Genomic DNA, 25,759 nt, shown 5'->3' with positions numbered 1-25,759 from the left:
TAAAAACACTGGGGGCTCACTTTGTAGCTAGTAACACTCTTGAGGTCTTACTTTTTATGTTGGAAGAGCATATATGCTTTGTAAGTAACCAAGTGTGTTTAAACTCAGGAACTGTTTTTCGACCCGGGTTATAAAGCACACACAAAGGCTTATTTGTGTGAAAATAGTCTTAAATTAAAATAAATAAATAAAAATCTGGGCTGGCAAGATGGCTCAGTGGGTAAGAGCACTGACTGCTCTTCCAAAGGTTGAGTTCAAATCCCAACAACCACATGGTGGCTCACAACCCCCCATAATGAGATCTGACGCCCTCTTCTGCTGAGTCTGAAGACAGCTACAGTGTACTTATGTATAACAATAAATAACTCTTTAAAAAAAAATCTAACAAAATGAGTATCAAAGAAGGGGGTTCTTTCTCTGAATGACCATATGGTTCAGAAGCCTTCGGTACTGACTTATAGGAAGAATTTAGAAATCTTTGAGGATGTAGGCATGTGATGTAAACAGAGCCCAAGGGGCGACTCTGACCCAAAGGCAAAACCAGAACAGTAGGAGAAGCACAGGTAGGAAAGGCTGTGCTCACGAGATTTCAGACAGGGACAGGAACTCGACGGAGAACTGAACAGACGGTCAACAGGCTGCATTCTGGCCCAGACTGTGTCCTGAGCAATGTCAGTTGGAATGAATGGAAAGGTGATGCATTCATCAGTTTACAGGAGAAAGTCCCACTGGATTTCACACTATGGCTTGGTTATTGCTGGCTTCCTTGGCCAGACTTAGTATGAGAAAATTTGAAAAAAAAAAAAAAAAAAAAAAAAAAGGTGTAGTTTGGCTAGAAAAGGGAAGTAGTTTTAGACAATAATGATATGGTTATGAGTTGGCACTAAAAACACTGAGCCAGGCAGTGGTGGCGCACACCTTTAGTCCTAGCATTTGGGAAGCAGAGGCAGGCAGATCTCTGAGTTTGAGGCCAGCCTGGTCTACAGAGCAAGTTCCAGGAGAGCTCTAGCAGAGGTGTGGTTTTGCCAGCTGCAGATAGTTTCTGTGATTTTGTGCCACTTGGAATTCTGGAAACTTTTCAGAGGTTATATAAATGCTAGAGCCCCATAGGTGGGGTTTCTGGTCGTTCAGGAGGTTGATTGCAGTTTGTTAGTAGTAGTGTGTAGGAAATAAGAAGAAAGAAATTATACTCAGAGCTCTCTCTCCCCTCAATTCTTTTTTCTCTCCTATTGAGTGATAAGGGGTGAACCTGGGAGGGGTGGGAAGATAAAGGGTACCAAAAAGACCATAGGAGACTTTTAGGTTTTTTGGTTTTTTTCTCCCAACTCTCACCCCTGAAACAGAGTTTCTCTGTGTAGCTCTGGTCATTTTGGAACTTGCTCTGTAGACCAGGCTGGCCTCAAACTCAGAGATCAACCTGCCTTTGGCTCCTAAGTGCTGGGATTAAAGGCCTGTTCCACCATCTCCTGATGAGGGTTTTTTGTTTTTTTTCCTAAAAAAAAAAAAGGTTAAAATTATAGACACTATGGACATACAGCATTTTGAAATAAACACAAGCCTCTGGGGCTGGAGTGGGGAACGCCTCTAGAGGCTCACTCATTAAAGCCCATGTGCCTAGCTGGTGACTTCTATTTTGGGAGGTTCCAGAAACTTAAGGCAGTAGAGCTTAGCTGGAAGAAGTCAGTTACCTAGCTTTGTCCTTGTAGCTGCAGCTGTTCCCAGCCCCTCTCTACCTCTACCTCTTCCTAGCTGTCATGATGTTTAATGTTTTGCCATGTCCTTATTAAGTTGGACTAAGACCTCTGAAAATGTAAGCCATAATGTATTTTAACTCCTCTGTTTATCTGAGGTATGTTATCAGAAATCAAAGTGTATCACAAGTATTAATAATAATGTGGAAAATAAAGATTGCCTAAATAAGAACAAGAACAAACTATTGAAAACTTGCCATAAGGAGAGAGTCAGCCAATATGACTGTACAGAGATAAATAGGCATCAGGAATGAAAAAAAATCATAGGAGGAAAAGAAGGGGAGCGGAGAGAAGGCTCAGTGGGTAACATCACTTGCAGCTCTTTCAGAGGACTGGGCTTCATCAGTTCCCAGCACCCACATGGTGCTTCACAGCCATCCCTAACTCCAGTGCCAGGGGCTCTGACACCCTTTCTGGGTTCTATGCATGTACATATTATGCAAGAAAAACACTCCTACACATAAAATAAATCTATTTTTTTTTTTTTTTTTTTTTTTTTTTGGTTTTTCGAGACAGGGTTTCTCTATGTAGCCTTGGCTGTCCTGGAACTCACTTTGTAGACCAGGCTGGCCTCGAACTCAGAAATCCGCCTGCCTCTGCCTCCCGAGTGCTGGGATTAAAGGCGTGCGCCACCACGCCCGGCAATAAATCTATTTTTAAATACAAGAAGACTTAAGGTAAACTCTTTTTTTTGTTGGTGTTTGTTTGTTTGTTTGTTTGTTTGAGACAGGGTTTCTATGTGTAGCCCTGGCTGGCCTCGAACTCAGAAATCCGCCTGCCCCTGCCTCCCAAGTGCGCCACCACGCTGGGCAGGCGGCTTTAGGTAAACTCTAATTGTAAGTCATTAGCAAGAGGAAGAGGCTAGTTAAAAGTAGGCTTCTTGTGTGGTTAGCTTGAGGAGTATACCTGACTCTTAAAAACTGGCTCTGCATTAGAAGTAGGCTCAAAAATTAAAGAAGCTAAGATATGCATGGTGGCTCTCAGCGGGAAGCCCAGCTCTTAGGGAGCGGAGACTGGAGGTCAGCTTGAACCTCCAGCTACAGTAGTTAGAATCCTAGTATTCTATATAACCCTGCCACTGTTGTTTGTATATTTGTTATCTGATTATAAGGTAATGCTGGAGGCTAGGAAAACAGAGAACTGTTTCATAGTTACAAAATATTTCAACAAGCCACAGTTTGGTACCAGGCATTGTGGGGCATACCCGTAACCCCACAGCTGGGAGGCTGCAGCACCATTCCCAATTCTGACCCAGCCTGGTCTACATAATACCCTGTCAGAAACAAAATATCTGCTGCTTGTTAAAGCTAACAAGATGACAAAGAACCTTACCTTATAGTCCTATGGAAAGATTAGAAGAGACTCTTAGAAGATCATATCCACAGCTATTGGCTAATTGATAATGTCATATACCATATATTGATCTTTCAACCAACAAAAGGCAGTGTCTAAGACAGTACTCCTAATGCTAAAAAACAAAACCCCTATCACCAGGTGATGCCATCTCACCACGCATCAGTCTCGTCTGTGGTGATAATGTAAACACACTACTGTGCTGACAACTGTACAAAATGATGACACACAATTATGTTCAGTATGTACTATTCGGCAATAAAGAGAAAAGGCTATGTTATTGGGTTCTGTATTTAGCATGCTTATCACTAGAGTATACTTGGTAGGGATTAAGTGAAGTCCTGAGTGGATATGTGCTGTTGACATGGGCACTGCCATGTGAAGGACCAATGCCCCAAACATGTAGGTGTGGTAACACTTTCCCTAGATGAGGCTCAGAGGGATGGGGTAAAGCATCCCTTGGGTTTGTGTATCATGTTGACAGTGTGCACAGAAAAATGTCCACCATGGGCCCCAGCCCCACCCCAGAAATGTTTACAGCCTGAAGGATGCTCCCCTCCCCTATAGGTGCTGCTTTTAAGATTGGCTAAACCTGTCTTCTTGTTCAGTTGTATACCACAAATCCGACTCCTATTCAACTGTATATAATAAACAAACACTGAGCTTCTGGGGGTACTTCAGCTTCTCGGAGAGCCCAGACCACCAAATGTCAGATTTCTGTGACTCAGTGCGCATCCTTTCTAATTCCCTCACTGGCCCCTCATCACCCTTTAGTGGGGTTCCTGGACCCAAGCTGTGCAAGGATGTGGCACTTATTAAAACCAAAGTTTATGCCAAGGGCCAAGCATGATGTCTCCGCAGAAATGGTGCTTGCCACCACATCTAAAGAGCTGAGTTCAACCCCTAGAACCCCTGGGGTAGAACCAGCTCCCACAAGTTGTCCTCTAATCTCCACATTTGCCTGTAGCAAGAGCACACAAATAAATGCAAAATAAGCAAACAAAAGCTCCACTACTATGCCAGGTGATGCCCTCATATAACTTGTGTTTATGATCTCTCCTGAGATCTAGACCAATCTGAGCTACAGAGAACCTGTCTCAAAATAAAACAAATGGGGTGGCGATATCAACTAGTAGAATGCTGGCCTAGAAAAGGCCTAGGTTCTCTCTCCAGCACTAGATTAAACTGGATGTGATGGTACTTTGTTCTGAAATCCTAGTACCTAGCACCTGGGAGATAGAGACAACAGGATCAGAAATTCAAGGTTAACTTTGGCTACGTAGGATAAGTAGGGCCAGACGAAATGAGACCCTGCCTTAAAAAATAAAATGAAGTAATAGTTGGTGAAGTGCTTGTCTAGCAAGCATCTAGCCCTGGATTTAAATCCCTAGCATCATATAAAGCAAGTAGAATAGTGCACACCTGTAATACAAGTCCAAGGACATCCTTAGCTACATAGTAAGTTCAAGATAAGTCCATGCTATCTATGTAAGACTGGCAGCCTCAATTACATGACTATTCTAGTTCTCAGAATGGGGGAAGTCAATGGATGCTCATTAATTATGCTTTATAGTTTACATACATACAACAAAGTCAGTTAATAAAAATATACTACAAGCCAGACAGACACAGAACTAGAAAGCTGAAGGAAATAGGAGCATGAGTTCTAGGCCAGCCTGAGTTACACGGCAAGATCATGCCTCAAACAAAAGAAATCACCTCCACCAATCCTGCAATAAGCATTTTGTGCACACAGTGCTGAGTACTCCTTAAGGTAAATTCTGAGAAGCAGAATTGCTGAGTCAAAGAACTAATGGCTGTCGGTGTCGTTCAGTGGAAAAATGCTTAGCATATGAGAGGTCCTGGGTTCTAGACCCAGCACTGCAAAAACAAACAACACTACATATATATGTTTATGAAAAGAAACACATTTAAAATCAGGGCACTGGACTGACAATATACCTCAATAGTAGAGCAATTGTCTAGCATGCTCAGAACCCCAGATTTGATCTACAAAACCACAAAAAAAAATAGTTAATAAAATTCTGGAAATGTAAGCTTATCTTTTAGGAAAGTATACAGGTTTACAACCCCTTCAACAAAGTATAGCTAATGCAGGTAATATCAAGTCTCAATAATCTTTATTACTATGATATGATAGGCAAAGAGAATCCTAAAAAGAACTCAAGGCAAAATAGCCTAACTGCATTAGCTCAAGGAACAATGGTGCCAGAATAGAATTTATAATCAACAATTCAATCAGGTTATTTTCCTATTCCATAACTATAAATGACTCCTTCCTTCATGGGCTCTTTCAACAGCACACTCCCAGGAAGAAAGTTTAGCCTTTCCACCCTAACCCTAACCCTGACACCACCCCCTCCCCTACTCCAGGGTCTCTGTGTAGCCCTGGCTGGCCTAGAGCTTCCTATGCCGAAGAGATCTGCCTGTTTTCGTCTCCAGTATGACTCTCCACTTTTCAAATGACTAGCTGTGTGACTCTGGGCAAGCTACTTAGCTTCTGTGCCTGTTTTTCATCTTCAAATATGTGCAAAAACTGGATCTATCTCAAGGTTGTTATGAACATCAAGTAAGTTCAATCGTAAGTTGTCAACAAGCACCAGACAGGCTCCCTTCAGCAGGGAAGAGTCCTGAAAATTGGCAGCCTTCCTCTTACCTTTGTATTTCAGGTCTATACTTCTTCTTCTTTTGTTTTTTAGATTTATTTATTATTCTATCTAAGTACATTTTAGCTGTCTCCAGATGCACCAGAAGAGGGCGTCAGATCTCATTACGGATGGTTGTGAGCCACCATGTGGTTGCTGGGATTTGAACTCAGGGCCTTCAGAAGAGCAGTCGGTGCTCTTAACCACTGAGCCATCTCTCCAGCCCCCAGGTCTATACTTCTATCTCTGCACTTGTACTTCACATCCTAACCAAGCCAGATTTTCTACTTTAATGACTTACTTTTCGTGTTCCTAAGAGAGCCTATGCCATATTTTTTGTAAAAATTATACTCAACGTTCAAGGCTTCATTTAAATACCTCCCCTAACAGAAAATCTCTTCAGGAGCTACTTATTACCTGAACACAAGACATATTTTACATGACTCAAACGGAATGTCTGCTTTTGTTATATTCTTATTTTTCCTAGCTCACAGATTCAGAGGATTTGATGTCTTGAGTGTTTCTTTTAATGAACAAAGAAATAGATCTAGAAGTAAAATGCCTTGCATAAGGTTATCTTGTAGGCAGCTAGACGTACTGCTAGAATGGATTCCGCATACTCTAACCTAGCACAGGGCATTTTCATCACACCAATGTTTTAAGCTTTCTAGATTACACTCAACCTTGACAGGACACTTAAAGTGCTATAGATTGAAATAAAGCTTCCATTTAAAAAAAGAATGAAAAAAAAAAAACCTTCTTCAAAAAATGTATTAAACAGAAACAAAAAGAACAACAACGACAAACTGGTACAACTACACAGTAAGATTTTAAAGCTTTACAATACACCTTTAATCCCAGAACTCCACAGGTTGAGGCAGGAGGATGCCTGTGAGTTCAAGGACAGCCTAATGTACAGTGAGTTACAGAACTAGTTGGGCTATTGCAGGAAGAACCAGTCTCAGAAACAACAAGAACAAAATTGTACTTTGGGCTGGATTAAGTTTATAAAGATAACCCGCTAAAATACTTGGTGAATAAAGATAGAATGTATTGGGCTAGAGAGATGGCTCAGTGGTTAAGAGCACTGACTGTTCTTTCAGAGGTCCTGAGTTCAAATCCCAGCAACCACATGGTGGCTCACACCCCTCTATGAGATCTGATGCCCTCTTCTGCTGTGCCTGAAGACAGTGTGCTTATATATAATAAATAAATAAATTTTTTTTTAACAGATAGAATGTATTGTTCCCTAGTAGCAGTCTTAAGTGCTAAGAGGGCAACAGTGACACATCTGTCCACTGACATTTTCTCCCAATTACTTTACAGGAATTAACTGATCAAGATGGCTCTCAGTGGTTAAGAGCACTAGATGATCTTCAGGAGGACGTTGAATCCCAACACCCATATCAGCAGATCATAATTCTCTGTAACCCGAGTCACAGAGGCTCCAACTCCTCTTCTGACTTCAGTGGCACTAGGCACACACATGGTGCACAACATACATGTAGGTAAGACCCAGAAAATACATAAGGAGGAAGGAGCCGAAGTGAAAACTGGGGCTGGGGGCGTAGGTTGGTTTGCAGAGCACTGCTGGGCTGCACACAGCCAAGGGCTGGATACCCAGCCCCACCTACAACTGGGCTTGGTGGTACGTGATTGTAATCTCAGGGGAATAAATTAATGGCCACCCTCAGGTACAAAGGAAATTCTAGGCCAGCCTGGGCCACAAAGACCCTGTCTCAAAAACAAATAACAAAGTGAAAACTGCTGAGTGAAATGGCAACTTAGTGAGACCTGTCTCAAAGAAAAAAGGGTGGAGTAGAGCTAGGCTTCCTATAAGGCCCTACCTACATACAGTGCTCAGTATGAGAAGAACAAATGGAAACTATCACTTACATTTTTATATTGATACTGAATAATTGTCATTTCTACTTGATAGTATGTATCACTAAACTTTTGTGGTATACAAAAGTCATGTAAATATCACATCTAAATGAAATAAATAATTACAGTAGGAACCTCTCAAGATTATATGTATATAGAACAAAGACTAGCATGAAAAACAGAAACTTAAATGATGAAAATAAAGCCAAATATCATACACACAGCTTAGGAGAACAAAATGACTTCTGTGAAGAGTCTCAAGTCATAATCAATAATCAGGCAGAGAAAGAGAGCGCCTTTCCCAGCCTGTGCCACTATCTAGTTTCTTGCAATAACAGCCTATAAGAGAAACACGGATTCCTCGCCTGCCTGCCTGTCCGCCTGTCTGTCTGCCTGTCTGCCTGCCTTGGAGAATCACCTCAACCATATTACCTACCTGACTACTCACTAGGTAAGAGAAAACTTTAGTTAAGGTAATAAAAACTGAAGATATCTTAGAAGAGAGCCATACCTCATGGAGAAAAATTGATTTTAAAGGACTAAAAACCTTAACATTAGCGGGGCATGGTGGCTCACAGCCCAACCCCAGAGGCGGGCAGATCCTTTTGAGTTCCAGGTCAGCATGGTCTACATATTGAGTCCCAGGCTAAGGAATACATTGTGAGACCCTGTCTTAAGAAAAGTATAATAACCTTCAATAAATAATCCATAAACTTCTGACAACCTGCATGCCAGGCATTTGGGCTAATTTCCAAACCTTGAGTGATACCATATTGTGTGAGACTGTACTTACTGCTCATCTGACTTGTAACTTCTAGAGAATACACATATTTTAAAAAGTCATATTTACAAACGGAGACAACGCCCTTAGAAAAATGATTTTTCAACTGCATTAGTCGGAGAACTGGCATAAGTCATCGGAGAGCTATTCTTTCCTTCGCTTCGACAATAAACAATCCTCCCTAACTGTCTTTCCTTCGTTTTCCAGTACTTAAAAAGCACCCGAACAAGTGACACGTCTCTCCCACCCCCTGCCACTAAGCGGTGAGCTAACAAATTGCAGCGAGCTGGAGAGGTTCCCAGGACTGCTTCAAAGGTGGACCCCGCCGGGAGGCCCGCTGCGAGGCCAAAGAAGTGAGGCCGGTTTGGTGCAATCTTGCGTGAAAAAAACCACCTTTCGCTTCTCTCCCCTCTAAAGCGGGGAGGGGTGGCTGTCGTCCCGAGCCCCCGCCCGCTCTTCCCAGGCCAGCTCGCACCTCGGAGGCCTCAGTGCCCCCGGGCTCTCCCTGCGGCGCCGGGTGCGGCCAACCTCCGCTTCCCCAGGGCAGGGCTCGGCTCGGGTCAGCGCAATCAGCCCAGTCAGGCCCGGACCCGGCCGGCTCAGCCCGCCTGGCCACAGCGGCCCCTGGACCCCCGCCAGCGGGGATGGGCGTGGGCCCGGCCGGCCACCGCCCCGCCGACAGGGACTCCAGAGGAGCGCGAGCCCCACCCGCGGCGCCGGCTCCCGACCTACCTGCAGGGGACGGTGAGGCTTCTGGACAGCCGCTGCGGGCCCGAGGGCCGGCGCCGCGGCGGCCCGGAGCCCGTCCCCCAGGGCCCCTAGCGTCGCTCCGGGTTCGGGATGGGGCAGGGCGGGGACAGACGCCGGGGGGCTGCGGCCGGCCAGCGCGGCCCGACGCGGGGTCGCGAGGACCTGGCTCTCCCCTCAGCACCAGGCCATCGCTGCCGCCGCCATTTTGCCTTCCACTCCGTGTCGCCGCCGCCGCCGCCGCCGTCCGCCGCGGGTTTCCCGGATGTGGGCATTTCCCGGCGTCGCTTGCGCGGGGGCCGAGGACTGGGGGCTTCAGGCCGCCCCGCTGGGCCCCGGAGCTAGCGCTCCGTTTGTGGCCTCCCGACCGAGACTCACTCGCTCGCCCGCTTCCCTGAGCTGGGGTGAGTGTAGCCCAGAGAGTGGAGTCTGTACTACCAGGTTCTGGCTCTGCACGGAGACGCGGGCGCGTCGCGGCGAGCGTGGATCGCACCAGGAAAGGGCGGTGAACGGCGCTCCGAGACCGCGGACGTCACGAGGCAAGATGTCTAGGGCTTGAATAAAACTCGAGTCTTCCAGAGCTGGGAGCGAATGTGGTTTTGGAACAAGCCAGATGGAGTGTTCTTAAAACTGGACCTGTGGATTTGCAGAGTTCGGTCCAGCGGATCTGCAGGAGAGGTCATTGTAGCCATAACGAGTAACGGGGCCGCTGTCAGAAGTTCAGTTTCTCTTGAAATTGAATCTGCTGTTCGGGATGCATCACTGACTTTGGTCTTTTAATGCATTGTTCTCTTTTGCGGGGGATTAGGTCCAGGTAGAGGATCTCTAGGCCGCACCGGGTGGGCCAAAACTCCCATTCTCCTACCTCACTCCACCTTTCCTAGTGCTGAGAATCTAAATGGTGCTAACCAACACTGGGCTGTCTATCCCCTGTAAATATAAACACAGTCCCCAGTTTTGCTGGTGGGTAATACATGCAATTATTATTATTATTTTTCAGATACTCTATTTTGTCCTAGACCAAAAAAGTCAGAACGTTGACATCCCAGTGTAACCAGGAATTGAACCATGCTATGCCAGTGCTCTACCACTGAGCTGTATCCTCAGAACATTTTATAGTTTTCATTGCCACTGGGCCTCACTGTTATCTGGACTGGCTTTGAACTTGTGATCCTTCAGCCTCAGTCTTCAAGGTAGCTGTGATAACAAGTCTGCTCCATGAAGCTCAGTTCTGCTTTTTTTCTGAGATACTGTATCCAAAAGTTCAACTATGAAAACCTCTGATGGTCAAATTTAGATGACAAGGAAATATTTTAATGTAGTTACTGCCACTGCTTTAGCTCTGTTGTCATAGTAAAATCCCTAATGTGGCTTCAGCCCCACTATGCTGTTGGGATCATCATCCTACAGACCAAGGTCCCTACCTTGTGCTTTGGTAGGTAGGTACAATTTTAAGAGACATATAATTCAATGGACTATGTCTGCTAATTTGAACCATTAAAAATATTTTAAGCACACGGAGCTGGAGCTGCTTCTTGAGAAGGCTAAGTCACTGCTTCAAGCCAGGGTGGAGTGAAAAGACCCTTGGGAAAGAAGCAGAGGAGTGGAGGCCAGGCCAGAGCCTAAACTCAGACCTCCAACCTGGAGTTAAGTCTGGGAGAGCACCAGCATTACCAACTTTGCAATGATGAGATGCAGTTATTTTGTAATACTTTCAACTTTTAAAAATCAGAATTACCTTTGGAATACTTTTTATATTAGGTCATTCTTAGATATTAGAAAACTATCATAATTCTAGAATGTATATTGTTCACAAGCATTGATGTGAAAACATTTGTTTTTGGAAATAAATGCATTGAAGGATGCATTGAAAAGCTGGGGAATCTTGGTATATGATCTAGGTAGTTTTCAAGAGGCAAAGCCAACATTTGCCATCCTTGAAATAGTTGAATCTCATACCGCCCTGTGTGCACAGCATCCTACCATATACCTGTTTCCTGTTGGCTCGTTTTGTGTTTTTAGTATTTTCATTTTTTCTGGAGTGTTTTTTGAATGTGTGCGCCACGGGTGCCGGGTGCCTGCGAAGGTCAAAGGAGGATGTCAGATCCCCAGGAGCTAGAGGTACAGATGGCTGAGTCACCATGTGGATGCTGGGGACTGAACCTGGGTCTTCTGCAAGACTAGCGGGTGCTTTTCTTTTGTGTTGTTTTTGTTTTTCCAGAAAGGGTTTCTCTGTGTAGCTCTTGCTGCATTGGGACTTTGCTCCAGACCAGAGGCTGGCCTTGAACTCAGAGATCCACCTACTTACCTCTGCCTTCCAAGTGCTGATTAAATTAAGGTCTACCTAGGCTAAGTAGCAAGTGCTCTTAATAACCACTGAGCTATCTCTAGCCCCTGGCTATATGGTTGGTTTTAATTCACAAAATTCTACTTGGATTCTACACTGTTGCTTATTTTGTAGAAGTGTTAAGTTAAATGAAGGCATGTATTAAACAGCACTGGTGGAACCCTCTGATGCTCTCAAGATTTTTTGTCATCAGTCATTGATCAGATTCTAATAAGTGTTGGGGGAGGAAGCAAGCAACAAGCCAACACTGGGCACTGACATTAACAAACAGTTTATTGTTTCCTTACAAATGCCACTTTCTGGTGATAAAATTTTGCACAGATGTTGAGATTGATAACTAGGTTTTTTCACTTTCATGAAAATAGTTGTCTGGTAACATAAATGGCTTCTGCATCAGTTCCACAAACAAGACAGGGACCTAAAACATCCAAACTGTTTACAGACAGAGTCCTGCTGGGAAGCAAGCTTGTGATTTCAATTCGGTCTTTGGCAGGGTCTGTGCTGAGCCAGGAACTTACTAGAGACTGGTGAACACCGGCCTGGTTACTTATGCTGTGCGACAGGAAAGTACTACTTCTTCCTCCTGTGAGAAGAAAAGAGAAGGAAAGAAGTGTTAGGACTGTCTCACGAGACACCATGTCCAAGGCAGTTTATAATGGCAAATGCTTACTGGGGCTCGGCTCCTAGTGCTTAGAGTCCATGAGGGGGCAGGACAGCAGTCAGGCCCTGGAGCAGCAGCTCAGAGTTTATGTCCTGATCCAGACTGGAGACCGAGAAACTTGAGAATGGCCTTGGCTTTGGAAACCTGTGAGCCCCACCCCTTCCCACAAGGCCACACCTCCTAACCCTTCCAAACAGTTCTACCAAATGGGGACCAATCATTCAAATATTAGCCTATGGGCTCATTCATATTCTCATTCAAACCACAAGGCTGACTCTGTACCACTAAGTATAAAGCTGCTATTGATATTTCAAAATCAACTTAATTTACTGTTGAAGCAGGCTGCAGTGGGAAGGGCGTGAATAAGCACAGATAATGAAAAGAATTCTATTGTCATGTCATCTTTTTTTGTTTTGTTCTTTGAAATGCCTCTGCCTCCCAAGTGCTGGGTTAAAGGCATGCACTACCACATTCAGTTTTTATCAGGCCATCTTAAATTGTTTTTTAAAGATTTATTTATTTATTTATTTATTTATTATATGTAAGTACACTGTAGCTGTCTTCAGACACTCTAGAAGATGGAGTCAGATCTCATTACAGATGGTTGTGAGCCACCATGTGGTTGCTGGGATTTGAACTCCGGGCCTTCGGAAGAGCAGTCGGGTGCTCTTACCCACTGAGCCATCTCACCAGCCCTTAAATTTTTTATTACACCTATTTATTGTGTGTGCATGCACAATACACACAGCCACAGCACACATGTGGAGGTCAGAAGGTGTCCTGTAGGAATCAGTTCTCTCCTCCACCACGTGAGTCCTGCCAATCAAACTCAGTTGTCAAGTTTGGTAGCAGTGCCTTCACCTACTGAAAGTCATCCTTACTCAGTGCCAGTAAATACTCAACATTTGAATGGAGAATATGGATACCAAATTTGTAGTCTTGAGGAAAAGCAGAAATTTAGTGTTCTTCATCTTTGCTTATTGTTTTAATGGAAAGTTTAACGGAAAGAGAGGTACCATAAACAACCAAAAGTAAGGAAAGAAGAACCCAAAATGTACAGAGATACAAGTTCCTCACTTGGGAGGTAGAGGACCTTTGAGTACAATGTCAGCCTGGGCTACCTAGTGAGTTCCAGGACAGCCAGGACTCCATAAAGAGTTCCTAGTTCCTAGTTCATGTGAATGAACTTCCAGGACCCAAGAGATGGCTTAGTTGTTGAGAACACATGCTATTCTTACAAAGGACCTGGGTTCAGTTCCCAGTACCCAAGACAGACAGATGACTTACAACCACCTGTAACTCCAGCTTCAGGAGATCTGATGTGGCCTCAGCTGCCAACTACACTCATATACACATTGACGAATATAAACATGCAAAAAACATAATTAAAAATAAAATGAGTCTTTCCTTTTGCATTCCCCCTTGGTTGTTTTATTTTGTATGTGTGGGTGTTTTGCCTGCATGCATGACTATTTCATGTGTGTGCCTGGTGCATGGAGACTGGAGGAAGGCATTGGATCCCCTAAAACTGGAATTACAGATGGTTGTGACTTATCATGCTGATAGTGTGAACTGAAACAGGGTCCTTTAGAGGAGCAGCCAGTGCTCTTCTTAACTGTTGAACCAACTCTCAAGCCCCTCCTCCCCTCTCATGTAGCCCTGGCTGGCCTTAAACTCTGTATAGAGCTTAGAATGGCCTTACTGCAGCTCTCAACTGCTGAGACTACACTCTCCCTAGGCCTATCTTGCCCTTTTTCTTTATCCATCTGGTCTGCTTACTCTTCTACACAATAATTTTGTGTATTCTGCCCAATTATTTCCTGTCTTATTCCACTATGGTCAGCGTTCTTAACTCCAGAGAATGTTCAAGCTAGAGATGGTGTCTGTGGTCACTGTACAGATGTGGTATACCCACATACACGCAGGCAAAACATTCCTAGGCAGAGGCAGGTAAATCTCTTTGACTTTGAGGCCAAACCTGGTCTACACAGCAAGATTCTGAGTCAACATTTAAAATATCCGAAAGCAGCACACAAGCACCTTTACCTTGGTGAAAGAGAGAAGACTTTTCAGGTGCATTTGTGGAGGCATCCCAATGCCAGAGAGACCCATCTTCAGAACACGTAAACAGATGATCTGGGTTGGATGGGTGGAAGTGAACCTCCCACACTAAAAGACAGAAGGAAATCAATTTTGTAATCCACAGAGGTTACTTTATGGCCTACCCACAAGTAGTGGCCCTTATCTAACTTCACTTATATTCTGCATCTCTTTACATTTTTTTGTTTTGTTGTTGTTTTTCGAGATAGGCATCTCTTTTGAAGCCTTTGATTTTCAACAGACTTAAAGTGTATAGGTACCCAGCTCATCTGCACAGGAATAAGACTCTCAGTTTTTATCTTCTCGTGTGATCCCAGCAGCTGTGACACAGGTTGGCCTTGAACTCTTAGTCCTCCTGCCTCTGTGACCTAGCTGCTGGGACCACACCTTCCTGGATGAACATCTCATAAACCAGGTCATGTGGCAGTACTGGTCTGATGTTTGCTTTCTTGTATTTCTATTTGAGTAAAGGCCAGAAGAGGGTGTCAGTCATCATCAACAGTGGGGAGCCACCATGTAGGTGTTGGGAATAGAACATGGATAGTTATATTAATAATATATTTTTTTAAAATAATGAAATGATAAACAAAGAGTCTTTCTTTTTTTTTTTTTTTTTTTTTTTTGGTTTTTCGAGACAGGGTTTCTCTGTGTAGCTCTGGCTGTCCTGGAGCTCACTTTGTAGACCAGGCTGGCCTCGAACTCAGAAATCCGCCTGCCTCCGCCTCCCGAGTGCTGGGATTAAAGGCGTGCGCCACCACGCCCGGCTACAAAGAGTCTTTCTAAAAAGGAATATCAAACAAAAAGGTCAGTTGGACCTTGTGATATAGCTCAGGGACAGAGTACACCCTAAGGTCCTGGCTCATTCCCCAGTAATAGGGAATGGGAATATATTTTATCAAAGAGTGGTGGCTCATGCCTGTAACCTCAGCACATAGGAAGCTAAGGCAGGAGGACTGGTAAAGTCAAGTCTAGTTTGGTATACAGTAAAATCCAGGCTTACCTGGACTACAAAGTAAGATCCTATCTCAAAACCGCACAAAATTAATGAATTCATAAATTAGCAAATATTAAGTGATAATTTTTTACAGAACAGTCAGTAACCTGACAACATGAAGTATGGCAGTTTGGTCCATAGGTTCTAGTTTTGAGAAAAAAGAAAACACAAAACAAAAAACCTAAGGCCATCAGCTCAGTAAGATGAACGTGTAGTAGTTACTGCAGTTGTAGATATGAACGAACATTAAGGGCTTAAACAGAGGAAGAGATTATCTAGCTTATACGGGCCAGCTATTAAAAGCGCTGATGTGAAATGATCCGTACGAATCACTTCGTGCCCATGAGTAACTCACTCAATGCAAACTTTGTGTCCCACAATACTTACTTTCAGCCTCATGAGCCTTCAGTAATGACACAGGCATGGTACCTTGTCTGACATCCCAAATACTCAACATTCCATCCTGGCCACCAGTAGCTACAACATGCTGCTGGTCTGGATGTCTGTCAACACAGTGGAGTGGCACTCGGTCACCAGTCCTTAAGGAAGACAGAACAATATCAAAAGATACAGTAAAAAACAATTTATCTTTGCCTAATAAGAAACATTTCATTCTACTAACTAAATGATAAATAGTTATGTGGCTGGAGATACTAAATCTTAGTGAAAACAAAAAATTTCAACTAAATGGTAAATATATTTATGAGTAATAAAAGTTTAGAATTTAAGGCTACAGTTACTCATTGTTCACTCTGGAAACACAGGAGGCAAAATAACATAATGGTAAGATGTGTAAGAAAGATTTCTATTAAAAAGTATGTGTCAAGCAAGAGAGCTGGCTCAGTAGTTCTGGGCAGGTGCTGCTCCAGAGCACCCAAGTTCATGCACACGTATCAGTGGCTCCCAGTCACCTGTCAGCCCAGTTCCAGGAGTATCCTATAAACCTGGCCTGTGGGTACCTGCAATCGCATGCACATAGCTAAGCCACACCAATACATAGTGTAACTACAATTTAGAAGTGAAAATAAGTACCAATTGAAGCAGCCATTCTTTATGCCTATATTAATTAGTTCATATAATTTTTTTTCTAGTCTGATAGTACATTCTAGTTTCTTAAGAAAGCAGCAAAGATTACACATCTAGAAAGCTCTGGAAAAATGACCCTGAATTGTATTTTATCTGCAATCACATCTACAGTGTATTTAAGATCCTCTATCATATAATCATTTGATAAAAAGAAACAAGTTCTCTGTTAAACAATATATACTTCAAAGACATCAAGTTCTCTTTTTTTTTTTTTTTTGGTTTTTTCGAGACAGAGTTTCTCTGTATAGTCCTGGCTGTCCTGGAACTCACTTTGTAGACCAGGCTGGCCTCGAACTCAGAAATCCGCCTGCCTCTGCCTCCCGAGTGCTGGGATTAAAGGCATGCGCCACCACGCCCGGCTTCAAGTTCTCTTTTTTTTTTTTTTTTTTTTTAAAGATTTATTTATTATTTATTATATGTAATTACACTGTAGCTGTCTTCAGACACTCCAGAAGAGGGAGTCAGATCTCGTTACGGATGGTTGTGAGCCACCATGTGGTTGCTGGGATTTGAACTCTGGACCTTCAGAAGAGCAGTCGGGTGCTCTTACCTGCTGAGCCATCTCACCAGCCCTCAAGTTCTCTTTTAAGCAATATATACTTCAAAGACATAAAGGCTCTGAATCAATACAAGTACATGCTAAATATAAGATGGTAGAATCAACTGCATTGTGTTACCTTTGCCTCATCAGTTTAATCATGGATCAGAGTTTCTGAAGTTCATTAAAACACAAAGCTGGGGGACTGGAGAGACATGGCTCAGCAGTTAGGACCCAGGTTCAATCCTAGTACCCACATGGCCATTTCTATTTGCCTGTAAATCTAGTCCTAAGGCTTCAATGCCCTCTTCTGATCTCTGTTGTGGTGCATAGATATACAGGCAGGCAAAATACTCATACAAATAAAAATACAAAGTTGACTACAATAACGAAACAATTTTTTTATCATAATACTGAGATGACAAAACTTACAGTGATAGTATCTGACAGGGTTCACTTCCTTGTTGTCTGAAATCCCATATTTTTAACTGTCCAATTGAATTTACTGTAACAATCTCAGGTGTTCGAAGGAAGGTTACGGCATGGAGTGTACTGCTGTCTGCATTATCTGCAAGTTTTAAAAATGCGTTAACAGGTTTCTTTTAATGACATTTCCAGCCAGGTGTGGCAGCTCTTGCCTTCAATCGCTGTGCTCAGAAGGCAGAGGTAGGCAGGTCTCTGTGAGCGTGAGACCAGCCTGGTCTACAGAGTGAGCTCCAGGACACCCAGGGCTACACAGAGAAACCCTGTCTCACAAAACAAAACAAAAGTAAACCACATCCCCCCTACTGGTTGAAATATTATAAATAAAGTTTCTAATGACTCAGCATAGTTTTTAATAGAAAAATAGTAAAATACAAGTCTAGATAGTCTCTTCCAGTCTCTGGTAGAAAGCTTCACTCCCAGGCCATCTGTTTTCTAAGTGCAGAGCTGATTGGCCGTTTGTTTTTTATACTGAATTCTTCCTTTCTTTTCCTCCTGCCTTCAGCTTCCCTAGTGACAGAACTATAGTTATGTCTCACCCCAACAGGCACTGTGTCTGAGATAGATGTTCAAGCTCCTGTCTATCCAATCTTAGCTCTGCTAGTACTTGACAGAAAACTTTACCCACTGACAGGCACAGAGCTTACTGATTCTATACTGTTGTTCAGACTCACACAGCAGAATTTTAGCAGAACTTTTGTATCTGGCATGAATCTGCAGTGAAGGAACCTGAGCTTTGAAGCAGCCTTTTGTCAGTGATTGTCATCTAAGATTTTATGGGGTTTGCAAAGTTCAGTCCTGAGATAGGCCAGGCAAACCAGGGAGAAACTAGAAAGTCTCCTTTAGCTAAGAACTGCTTAGGGGATGGGTCTTTCAAGACAACCCCTAGATCAGATAAGAAATTTTGGTATGCAGAAATTAACTTGCTAATGATGCCTTTTGTGTAACAATAAAAAGAGCTTGAGGGCTGGAGAGATGGCTCAGTGGTTAAGAGCACAGACTGCTCTTCTGAAGGTCCTGAGTTCAAATCCCAGCAACCACATGATGGCTCACAACCATCCGTAATGAAATCTGACGCCTTCTTCTGGAGTGTCTGAAGACAGCTACAGTGTACTTAGATATAATAATAAATAAATCTTAAAAAAAAAAAAAGCACTTGAGGCTGGAACAGGGAGGGGGCAGAGCAGGGAGACAGAGGGAAGACCACGGTGGCAGGGGAGTCAGGTCCAGTTTGGACAGCTAGCTCAGGAGACTGTCCCAAAGCAAAAAAGGCTAACAGCCTTAGACTATACAGATGTCTGTGTCTTTATTATTCACCCCCAAGTGGGACTCCCAGGAGCCCCCAAGACAGACTCATGTCAAATCCACCCATCTTTACCTTCGTCAGCAGCTTCCTCACCTACACCTTTCCCTTCATGGTTGCTAAAAGGGTCTTTAGGAAGCTTTGAGCCAGGCCTTCACTATGTTGTTCAGGCTCACCTTGAATTTAGTATCCTCCTGCCTCATCCTCCAGACTGCTGAGATTACACAAGTATGCCCAATACCTTCCTTTTATAATGATTCTTTTCTTGAATTTCCTAAGTGTTTGGACTCGAGGCACATGATAGATACTTCCAAACTTAAACCTGTGCCACTTCTGTACATTGCTAGCAGGTCAACAGCTCTTAACAATTAAGCGAATGTTGTAATTCAGAAATTAAGCACTTAGAACAAAGAACACATACTGATGCCTTGGTGCAGACCTGGAGATTCTGACCCAACAGGTCTAGGATGGGGGGCCTGGAATCTGCTCAGGCAAGTCTTAGTGAAGCACAGTAAGAACCATCTCACTAGAGCACCGGCCGAATCACTACTGGTATCAGTCATTCCTTGTGCAAAGACGTTCAAGAGCAATCTGGTTACCACCTACAGATCCCTAGCTTCTGTTGCTATGCATTCACAATACCTTTGCAATCGATTCCAATTTCCCTTTCCGGCTTCACCTGTCATCTCTTCAGTAACAAATATCTAAGGTCAGCTCACAGTAAACTTTGTCATTTGCTGTCTAGGTTTACCATCTCCATGCTATTCCCTGGGTTTTTGGTTTTTTGTTTTTTTTCTTTTCTTTCTTTCCTTCTCCCCCCCCACCCACCCCCGCTGCCCCCCCTCTTTCTTTCGTTTTGGTTTTTCGAGACAGGATTTCTCTGTATAGCCCTGGTTGTCCTGGAACTCACTTTGTAGACCAGGCTGGCCTCGAACTCAGAAATCCGCCTTCCTCTGCCTCCTGAGTGCTGGGATTAAAGGCATGCACTACCATGCCCGGCTAATCCCTGTTTTCTGTGTGTCATATATTAGTGTTATTTATGGTACAGAATCAAGAATATACTAATTGCCACTTGTTCCCTAGTTATGTGATAATTCCTTTTAGCTAAAACCAAACACTGCCACCTAATACATCTTTCTGTTCTATTAGCAATCATTTATACCAGACTATCCGTACACTATCTTATACAAGGATCCTGCCAAGTGTCATTTTCACACCCTTCAAGCTTTTAAGATCATGTTTACTTAGTTCAATTACTATGTAATGGATAGAAGAATACGACTCCTCACCTATAGTTCTGACAGCCTCCTTGTGATCAACTCTGAAGAGATTTATTCGGCCATCCTCTCCAACTGTAACAATTTCTGGGTTGTCACACACAATTCCTGTACATGGTGCACTGCTATAGGAGGGACTGCTGGGACCTGTATGGTAATGAGCTGCAGGCCACTGCTGATTGACGGACAGGGTCTAGGCATCAGAAATGAGCAATGTTAATCAGAGCAAAGTTCTAACAAAAGAGCCCTTCTCTCCAGGAATTTTTGTTTTTTTGAAACAGGACTTCCAAGTGTTTGGGATTATTGGTGAGCCACCATGCCTAACTAATAATAGTGTTTTTCAGTTGTATTTCATGTCCTTCTAGAAGAAGGAACAAGTCCCCCCTTTCCTCTGCATTTGCGCACACTGATGTTTAGGAACTACTTCCCTTATTTTTTGTATATTCTGAGTAGACTCAGCACATTTATCTCAAACTAATGATTTTTGTTACTAAATAGCTGAATGTTGACACATTCTTTAAAGTTTTATGATTAAATTCGTATGTAAAGAACTAATCTCTATATCTTTTTTACATGATTCCATTAAGAAAATAATTAAAGCTGGCCACGGTGACACTGGGGAGCAAATGCAGGTGGATGTCTGAGTTTAAGGCCAGGCTGGTCTACATAGGGAGTTCCAGATCAGCCAGATCTACATAATGAGATCCTCTCTTTGAGACAAAAATAACAAAACATTTATGTGCACATATATTTGCCTAAGTTTATGTATAGGTGCCTGCCCAGGCCAGTGGGATTTAGATCCTCATAAAGTGGGAGCTATAGGCTGTTGTGAGCCACCTGATTTGAGGGCTTGGAATAGAACCATGGGTCTCTCTCTCTAGGAGCAATACACACTCAATTGCTGAGCCACCTCCTCAGCCCCAACAGAAAGGTCTTCAGGTAGTAGACCCTCTCTCTTATTTAATAAAGGCGTGGCTTCTTCCAGCTCTTTGTGGTATTTGAGTTAGAAGCTAAGTGTGAACACATGATTACTTGCATGTTTCCTCCCTTCATCCCTCCAAAAGACTATCAGAGGAGCTCACAAAGCAGCAGGAAAATTACCACTAGTAGAGCTAATTAGCACAGTTCATTTAAAGGAGGTCTAATTTCCACAGAAGCAAATGTAAGCATGATTGCAGTAATATAGGGCTGGGGGTGAAGCTCAGTGCAAGGAATGCATGCTTACTACATCTGAGATTCTCAGCAACCTCTAAAAAATTCAACAGTATATTCTCCTATTATGACTTTTTCTCCATAAGGTAAGGTTGTACATGTTGCCCAGGCTAGTCGTGAGCTACATTTCTCTCAGCTCTGGAAATGTAGGAGCTCCAGGAGTGCACCCAGTGCCTGCCTCTCCTCATGATTCAACACTATAAAGCACTGTGCGCTTACTAACACAATCAATCTTCTGTAAGCCTGCCCAGGAACAGGTAAAAAGACAAGTGTGCTTTCCCAGAGTCCTTTACCTGGTTATTTGGGTGGTGAAGAAAAACTGTCACACAGCCTGTCGACGAAGCAGCTACAATTCTTTCCTGGTCAAAAAACTAAACAGAACATTTCTGCGGATTATTATAGATTACTTGAAAATATTAACAGGGGGAAAAAGTCCACTGGTTCAACTTGACTAATAGCAAACCCTATACAAATTTAAAGAAGCAAATAGCCTATATATGTACACACACACACACACACAAAACAAATGAAATGTGTTAACATCGAAAAGTAAAAATTTTCATACATAACAAAATTTTACTCAAGATTTTTTATTTTGGGCCACAATAATAAAAGTTTGGAAATATTTCATTCCTAAGTATAGACAGTTTTTTACCAAGTAAAATACAGGACATCTGAATTCATACTTTTTTTTTTTTTTTTTGGTTTTTCGAGACAGGGTTTCTCTGTATTGCCCTAGTGGTCCTGGAACTCACTCTGTAGACCAGGCTGGCCTCGAACTCAGAAATCCGCCTGCCTCTGCCTCCCAAGTGCTGGGATTAAAGGCCTGTGCCACCACGCCTGGCACGATTTTTTTTTTTAATTTTTTGGATTGGGGTGTGCTTGTGTGTGTGTGTGTGGGGGGGTGTCTCTGTTCCCAAACTCATCTTGACCTCCTGTTTCCTAAGTAGCTGGGACTAATATAAACGCTAATTTCTACCAAGTTGTTAAAGAATGACATAAGAATAATCCCACACGATAATTACTATGTATGTTCAAAAGACTCCTGTTCATCCATCTGATCAGCGAAGTAGTGAGTCCTATTTGAGGGTGGGGATACAGACACTCAAAGCAGAGAGTTCTTGCCTAGCTCTCATAAGTACTGAGATTATCTTCATCCCAACATGAAATGATAAACCTGACTCACAGACATGTAATGTAAATTAACATACCTGTATAAAACTTACCAAACAAAATCGTGCGTGGTGGCGCACGCCTTTGATCCCAGCACTCAGGAGGCAGAGGCAGGCGGATTTCTGAGATCGAGGCCAGCCTGGTCTACAAAGTGAGTGCCAGGACAGCCAGGGCTACACAGAGAAACCCTGTCTCGAAAAAGAAAACAAAAAAACAAAAAATAAACTTACCAAACAGCGTTTGGCACATAGATGGACAAATATTGTTATTTAAGATAAGGTCTTGCTATGTATATGTAGCCCTGGCTAGTTTTGAGATCCCTCCCGCCTCTGCATCCCAAGAACTGGAATTAGAGGCTTGTACCACCATGCCCGGTTTGGGCAATTCATTTTCAAACTGAATTCCGTTTCCCAGCCCCACTTCTGAGACTAAGTGCCTAAATAATGGTGTGGCAAATTTAAATTCATAGAGATTAGTCCTGTAAATCAGGGGTAAGGGTAGACAAACTATAAGGTACCTTGTTACCTCTAAATATAGTCTCAAATTTCCTAAATTAGCTTTGGCAGACAACTCAGATTTACCTGTAAATCCATGACATCCCCATGATGTCTAATATCGCACAGTAACTGATGGTCTCCTTCAAACCCTCCGTCAGAATCCAAGTTTCCAAAATCTCCAATAGACCACAGTGAAACGCAATTTTCCTGCAAAGCAGACAGTTTTATCTTGAGGTGACAAAAACATCAACTCTAGGAAAGTAAGATTCAGATTGCCTTTCGGGCGACCTTGCTTCAATAGCATCTCAGACAAACGATATGGTTAAGAGTTGAAAAGATCAGAGACATGGCCAAGTTTGGACGGCATGACTACAGACTTGGTGAGGGGTTAAAACCAGATCCCAGGCTCAGACACACCACCAGGGCTCTCAAGTAGCGCGCAGCCAAACCAGACCAGCAAGCCCGCTTTCGCGCGCCAGCGCGGGGGGGCGTGGAGCAGAGCAGCCGGGGCCCGCCCGAGCCCGGTACCTCATTGTCCCAAGAGCCCGTGGCAAAGGTCTCTGTGGTCTGCAGGCTCCCGGAAGGCACTGGCCGCCAGCGGGTTTTGCTAATTTTCTGAGACACGAACTTAGCATAAATTTCCTCCATGCTGAAACCAGCTAGAAGGTTCAGCAGAAAGCACACTGCGCGCTCCTCAGGCCCGCCCCTTCCTGCGCAGTTCTGATTGGGTGAGACCTCATGAGGGAGACGGTGGCTGCAGACAGCCAATTCTCGTCAGCAGGAGCACACGCCAGCCCTGGGGCTGAAAGAGTTTGAGATGTTCATTCATGTAGGACGCTCCGAACAAAAACCCAAAGCCTTTGGCAAAAAGATACACTTCTGCCGGGCGTGATGGCGCACGCCTTTATTCCCAGCACTCAGAAGGCAGAGGCAGGTGGATTTCTGAGTTCGAGGCCAGCCTGGTCTACAAAGTGAGTTCCAGGACAGCTAGGGCTATACAGAGAAACCCTGTCTCGAAAAACCAAAAAAAAAAAAAAAAAAAAAGAAAAAAGAAAAAAAAAAAAAGATACACTTCTAATGCCAAGTCAGTCTAGGAACACTGAAAATATATTTGTGCAATAACTGTGTAATTCTAGAAGAATTTTCTTTAAAAAAAATAGGGTTTTTGTTCTTTTAAATGAACTTTATTATAAAATGTTGCAAACAACAACAACAAAAACCAAAATTAATCTGACCCCAAAGACTAAACAGCCTAATGTACTTTTGTACTTTTAGAATAGCCATTCCAAAGCTGTGTAGCTTCATATTGGATTTTATACTTTTACTATCTAGTATATATTTATTTTATCATCAAATATATTTTTATGCAATTATCAACCACCAAAACAATAAAATCATTACAGAAAACAATTACCTTTAATATTCTTTGATAACTAATTTTTTTTTATATATATATTTTTATTACATATTTTCCTCAATTACATTTCCAATATTATCCCAAAAGTCCCCCATAGCGCCCCCCACTTCCCTACCCACCCATTCCCATTCTTTTGGCCCTGGCATTCCCCTATATTGGGGCATATAAAGTTTGCAAGTCCAATGGGCCTCTCTTTCCATTGATGGCCGACTAGGCCATCTTTCGATACATATGCAGCTAGAGACAAGAGCTCCAGGGTTCTGGTTAGTACATCATGTTGTTCCAACAATAGGGTTGCAGATCCCTTTAGCTCCTTGGGTACTTTCTCTAGCTTCTCCATTGGGAGCCCTGTGATACATCCAATAGCTGACTGTGAACATCCACTCCTGTGTTTGCTAGGCCCCGGCATCGTCTCACAAGAGACAGCTATATTTGGGTCCTTTCAGAAAAATCTTGCTAGTGTATGCAATGGTGTCAGCGTTTAGAAGCTGATTATGGGACGGATCCCTGGATACAGCAGTCTCTAAATGGTCCATCCTTTCATCACAGCTACGAACTTTGTCTCTGTAACTCCTTCCCTGGGTGTTTTGTTCCCAATTCTAAGAAGGTGCACAGTGTCCACACTTTGGTCTTCATTCTTCTTGAGTTTCATGCGTTTATCAAATTGTATCTTATATCTTGGGTATCCTAAGTTTTGGGCTAATATCCACTTATCAATGAATACATATTGTGTGAGTTCTTTTGTGATTGTGTTACTTCACTCAAGATGATGCCCTCCAGGTCCATCCATTTGGCTAGGAATTTCATAAATTCATTCTTTTTAATAGCTGAGTAGTACTCCATTGTGTAAATGTACCATAATTTCTGTATCCATTCCTCTGTTGAGGGACATCTGGGTTCTTTCCAGCTTCTGGCTATTATAAATAGGGCTGCTATGAACATAGTGGAGCATGTGTCCTTTTTACCGGTTGGGACATCTTCTGGATATATGCCCAGGAGAGGTATTGCTGGATCCTCCGGTAGTACTATGTCCAATTTTCTGAGGAACCGCCAGACTGATTTCCAGAGTGGTTGTACAAGCTTGCAATCCCACCAACAATGGAGGAGTGTTCCTCTTTCTCCACATCCTCGCCAGCATCTGCTGTCACCTGAATTTTTGATCTTAGCCATTCTGACTGGTGTGAGGTGGAATCTCAGGGTTGTTTTGATTTGCATTTCCCTGATGATTAAGGATGTTGAACATTTTTTCAGGTGCTTCTCTGCCATTCGGTATTCCTCAGGTGAGAATTCTTTGTTCAGTTCTGAGCCCCATTTTTTAATGGGGTTATTTGACTTTCTGGAGTCCACCTTCTTGAGTTCTTTATATATATTGGATATTAGTCCCTTATCTGATTTAGGATAGGTGAAGATCCTTTCCCAATCTGTTGGTGGTTTTTTTGTCTTATTGATGGTGTCTTTAGCCTTGCAGAAGCTTTGTAGTTTCATGAGG

At 43.1% G+C, this 25,759-nt stretch overlaps 2 protein-coding genes across 2 annotated transcripts in view; both read right to left on the bottom strand.

The window, feature by feature from the left end:
• Positions 1-9,546, bottom strand: part of Lats1 (large tumor suppressor kinase 1) — a 35,763-nt gene extending 26,217 nt beyond the window's left edge. Inside the window, exon 1 of the mRNA XM_021175019.3 lies at positions 9,168-9,546. The gene's annotated coding sequence lies outside the window, so the exon portion shown is untranslated. The remainder of the gene's footprint in view (positions 1-9,167) is intronic.
• Positions 9,547-11,784: 2,238 nt separating this feature from the next.
• Nup43 (nucleoporin 43) lies at positions 11,785-23,545 on the bottom strand. Its single transcript, XM_021173624.2, has 8 exons — positions 23,382-23,545; positions 22,938-23,060; positions 21,477-21,554; positions 19,984-20,164; positions 17,341-17,476; positions 15,672-15,823; positions 14,237-14,359; positions 11,785-12,112 (listed from the first exon to the last, which is right to left on the bottom strand). The coding sequence occupies exons 1-8, from the start codon at positions 23,499-23,501 to the stop codon at positions 11,883-11,885; spliced, it is 1,143 nt and encodes a 380-aa protein (XP_021029283.1). The 5' UTR covers positions 23,502-23,545; the 3' UTR covers positions 11,785-11,882.
• Between the last annotated feature and the right edge of the window lie 2,214 nt (positions 23,546-25,759).

Source organism: Mus caroli, unplaced genomic scaffold (genome assembly GCF_978045245.1).
Source record: "Mus caroli unplaced genomic scaffold, Mus_caroli_1 scaffold_9, whole genome shotgun sequence".
Classification (NCBI taxonomy): Eukaryota; Metazoa; Chordata; class Mammalia; order Rodentia; family Muridae; genus Mus; species Mus caroli.
This window is presented reverse-complemented; position numbering and strand designations above follow the sequence as displayed.

Coding starts and splice junctions, on each gene's coding strand:
- Nup43 (XM_021173624.2), bottom strand. CDS start 23,501: ATGGAGGAAATTTATGCTAAGTTCGTGTCTCAGAAAATTAGCAAAACC. Junction 20,165..21,476: donor TTCACCACCCAAATAACCAG/GTAAAGGACTCT, acceptor TCTGATGCCTAG/ACCCTGTCCGTCAATCAGCA. Junction 14,360..15,671: donor GAAGGCTCATGAGGCTGAAA/GTAAGTATTGTG, acceptor TCTGTCTTTTAG/TGTGGGAGGTTCACTTCCAC.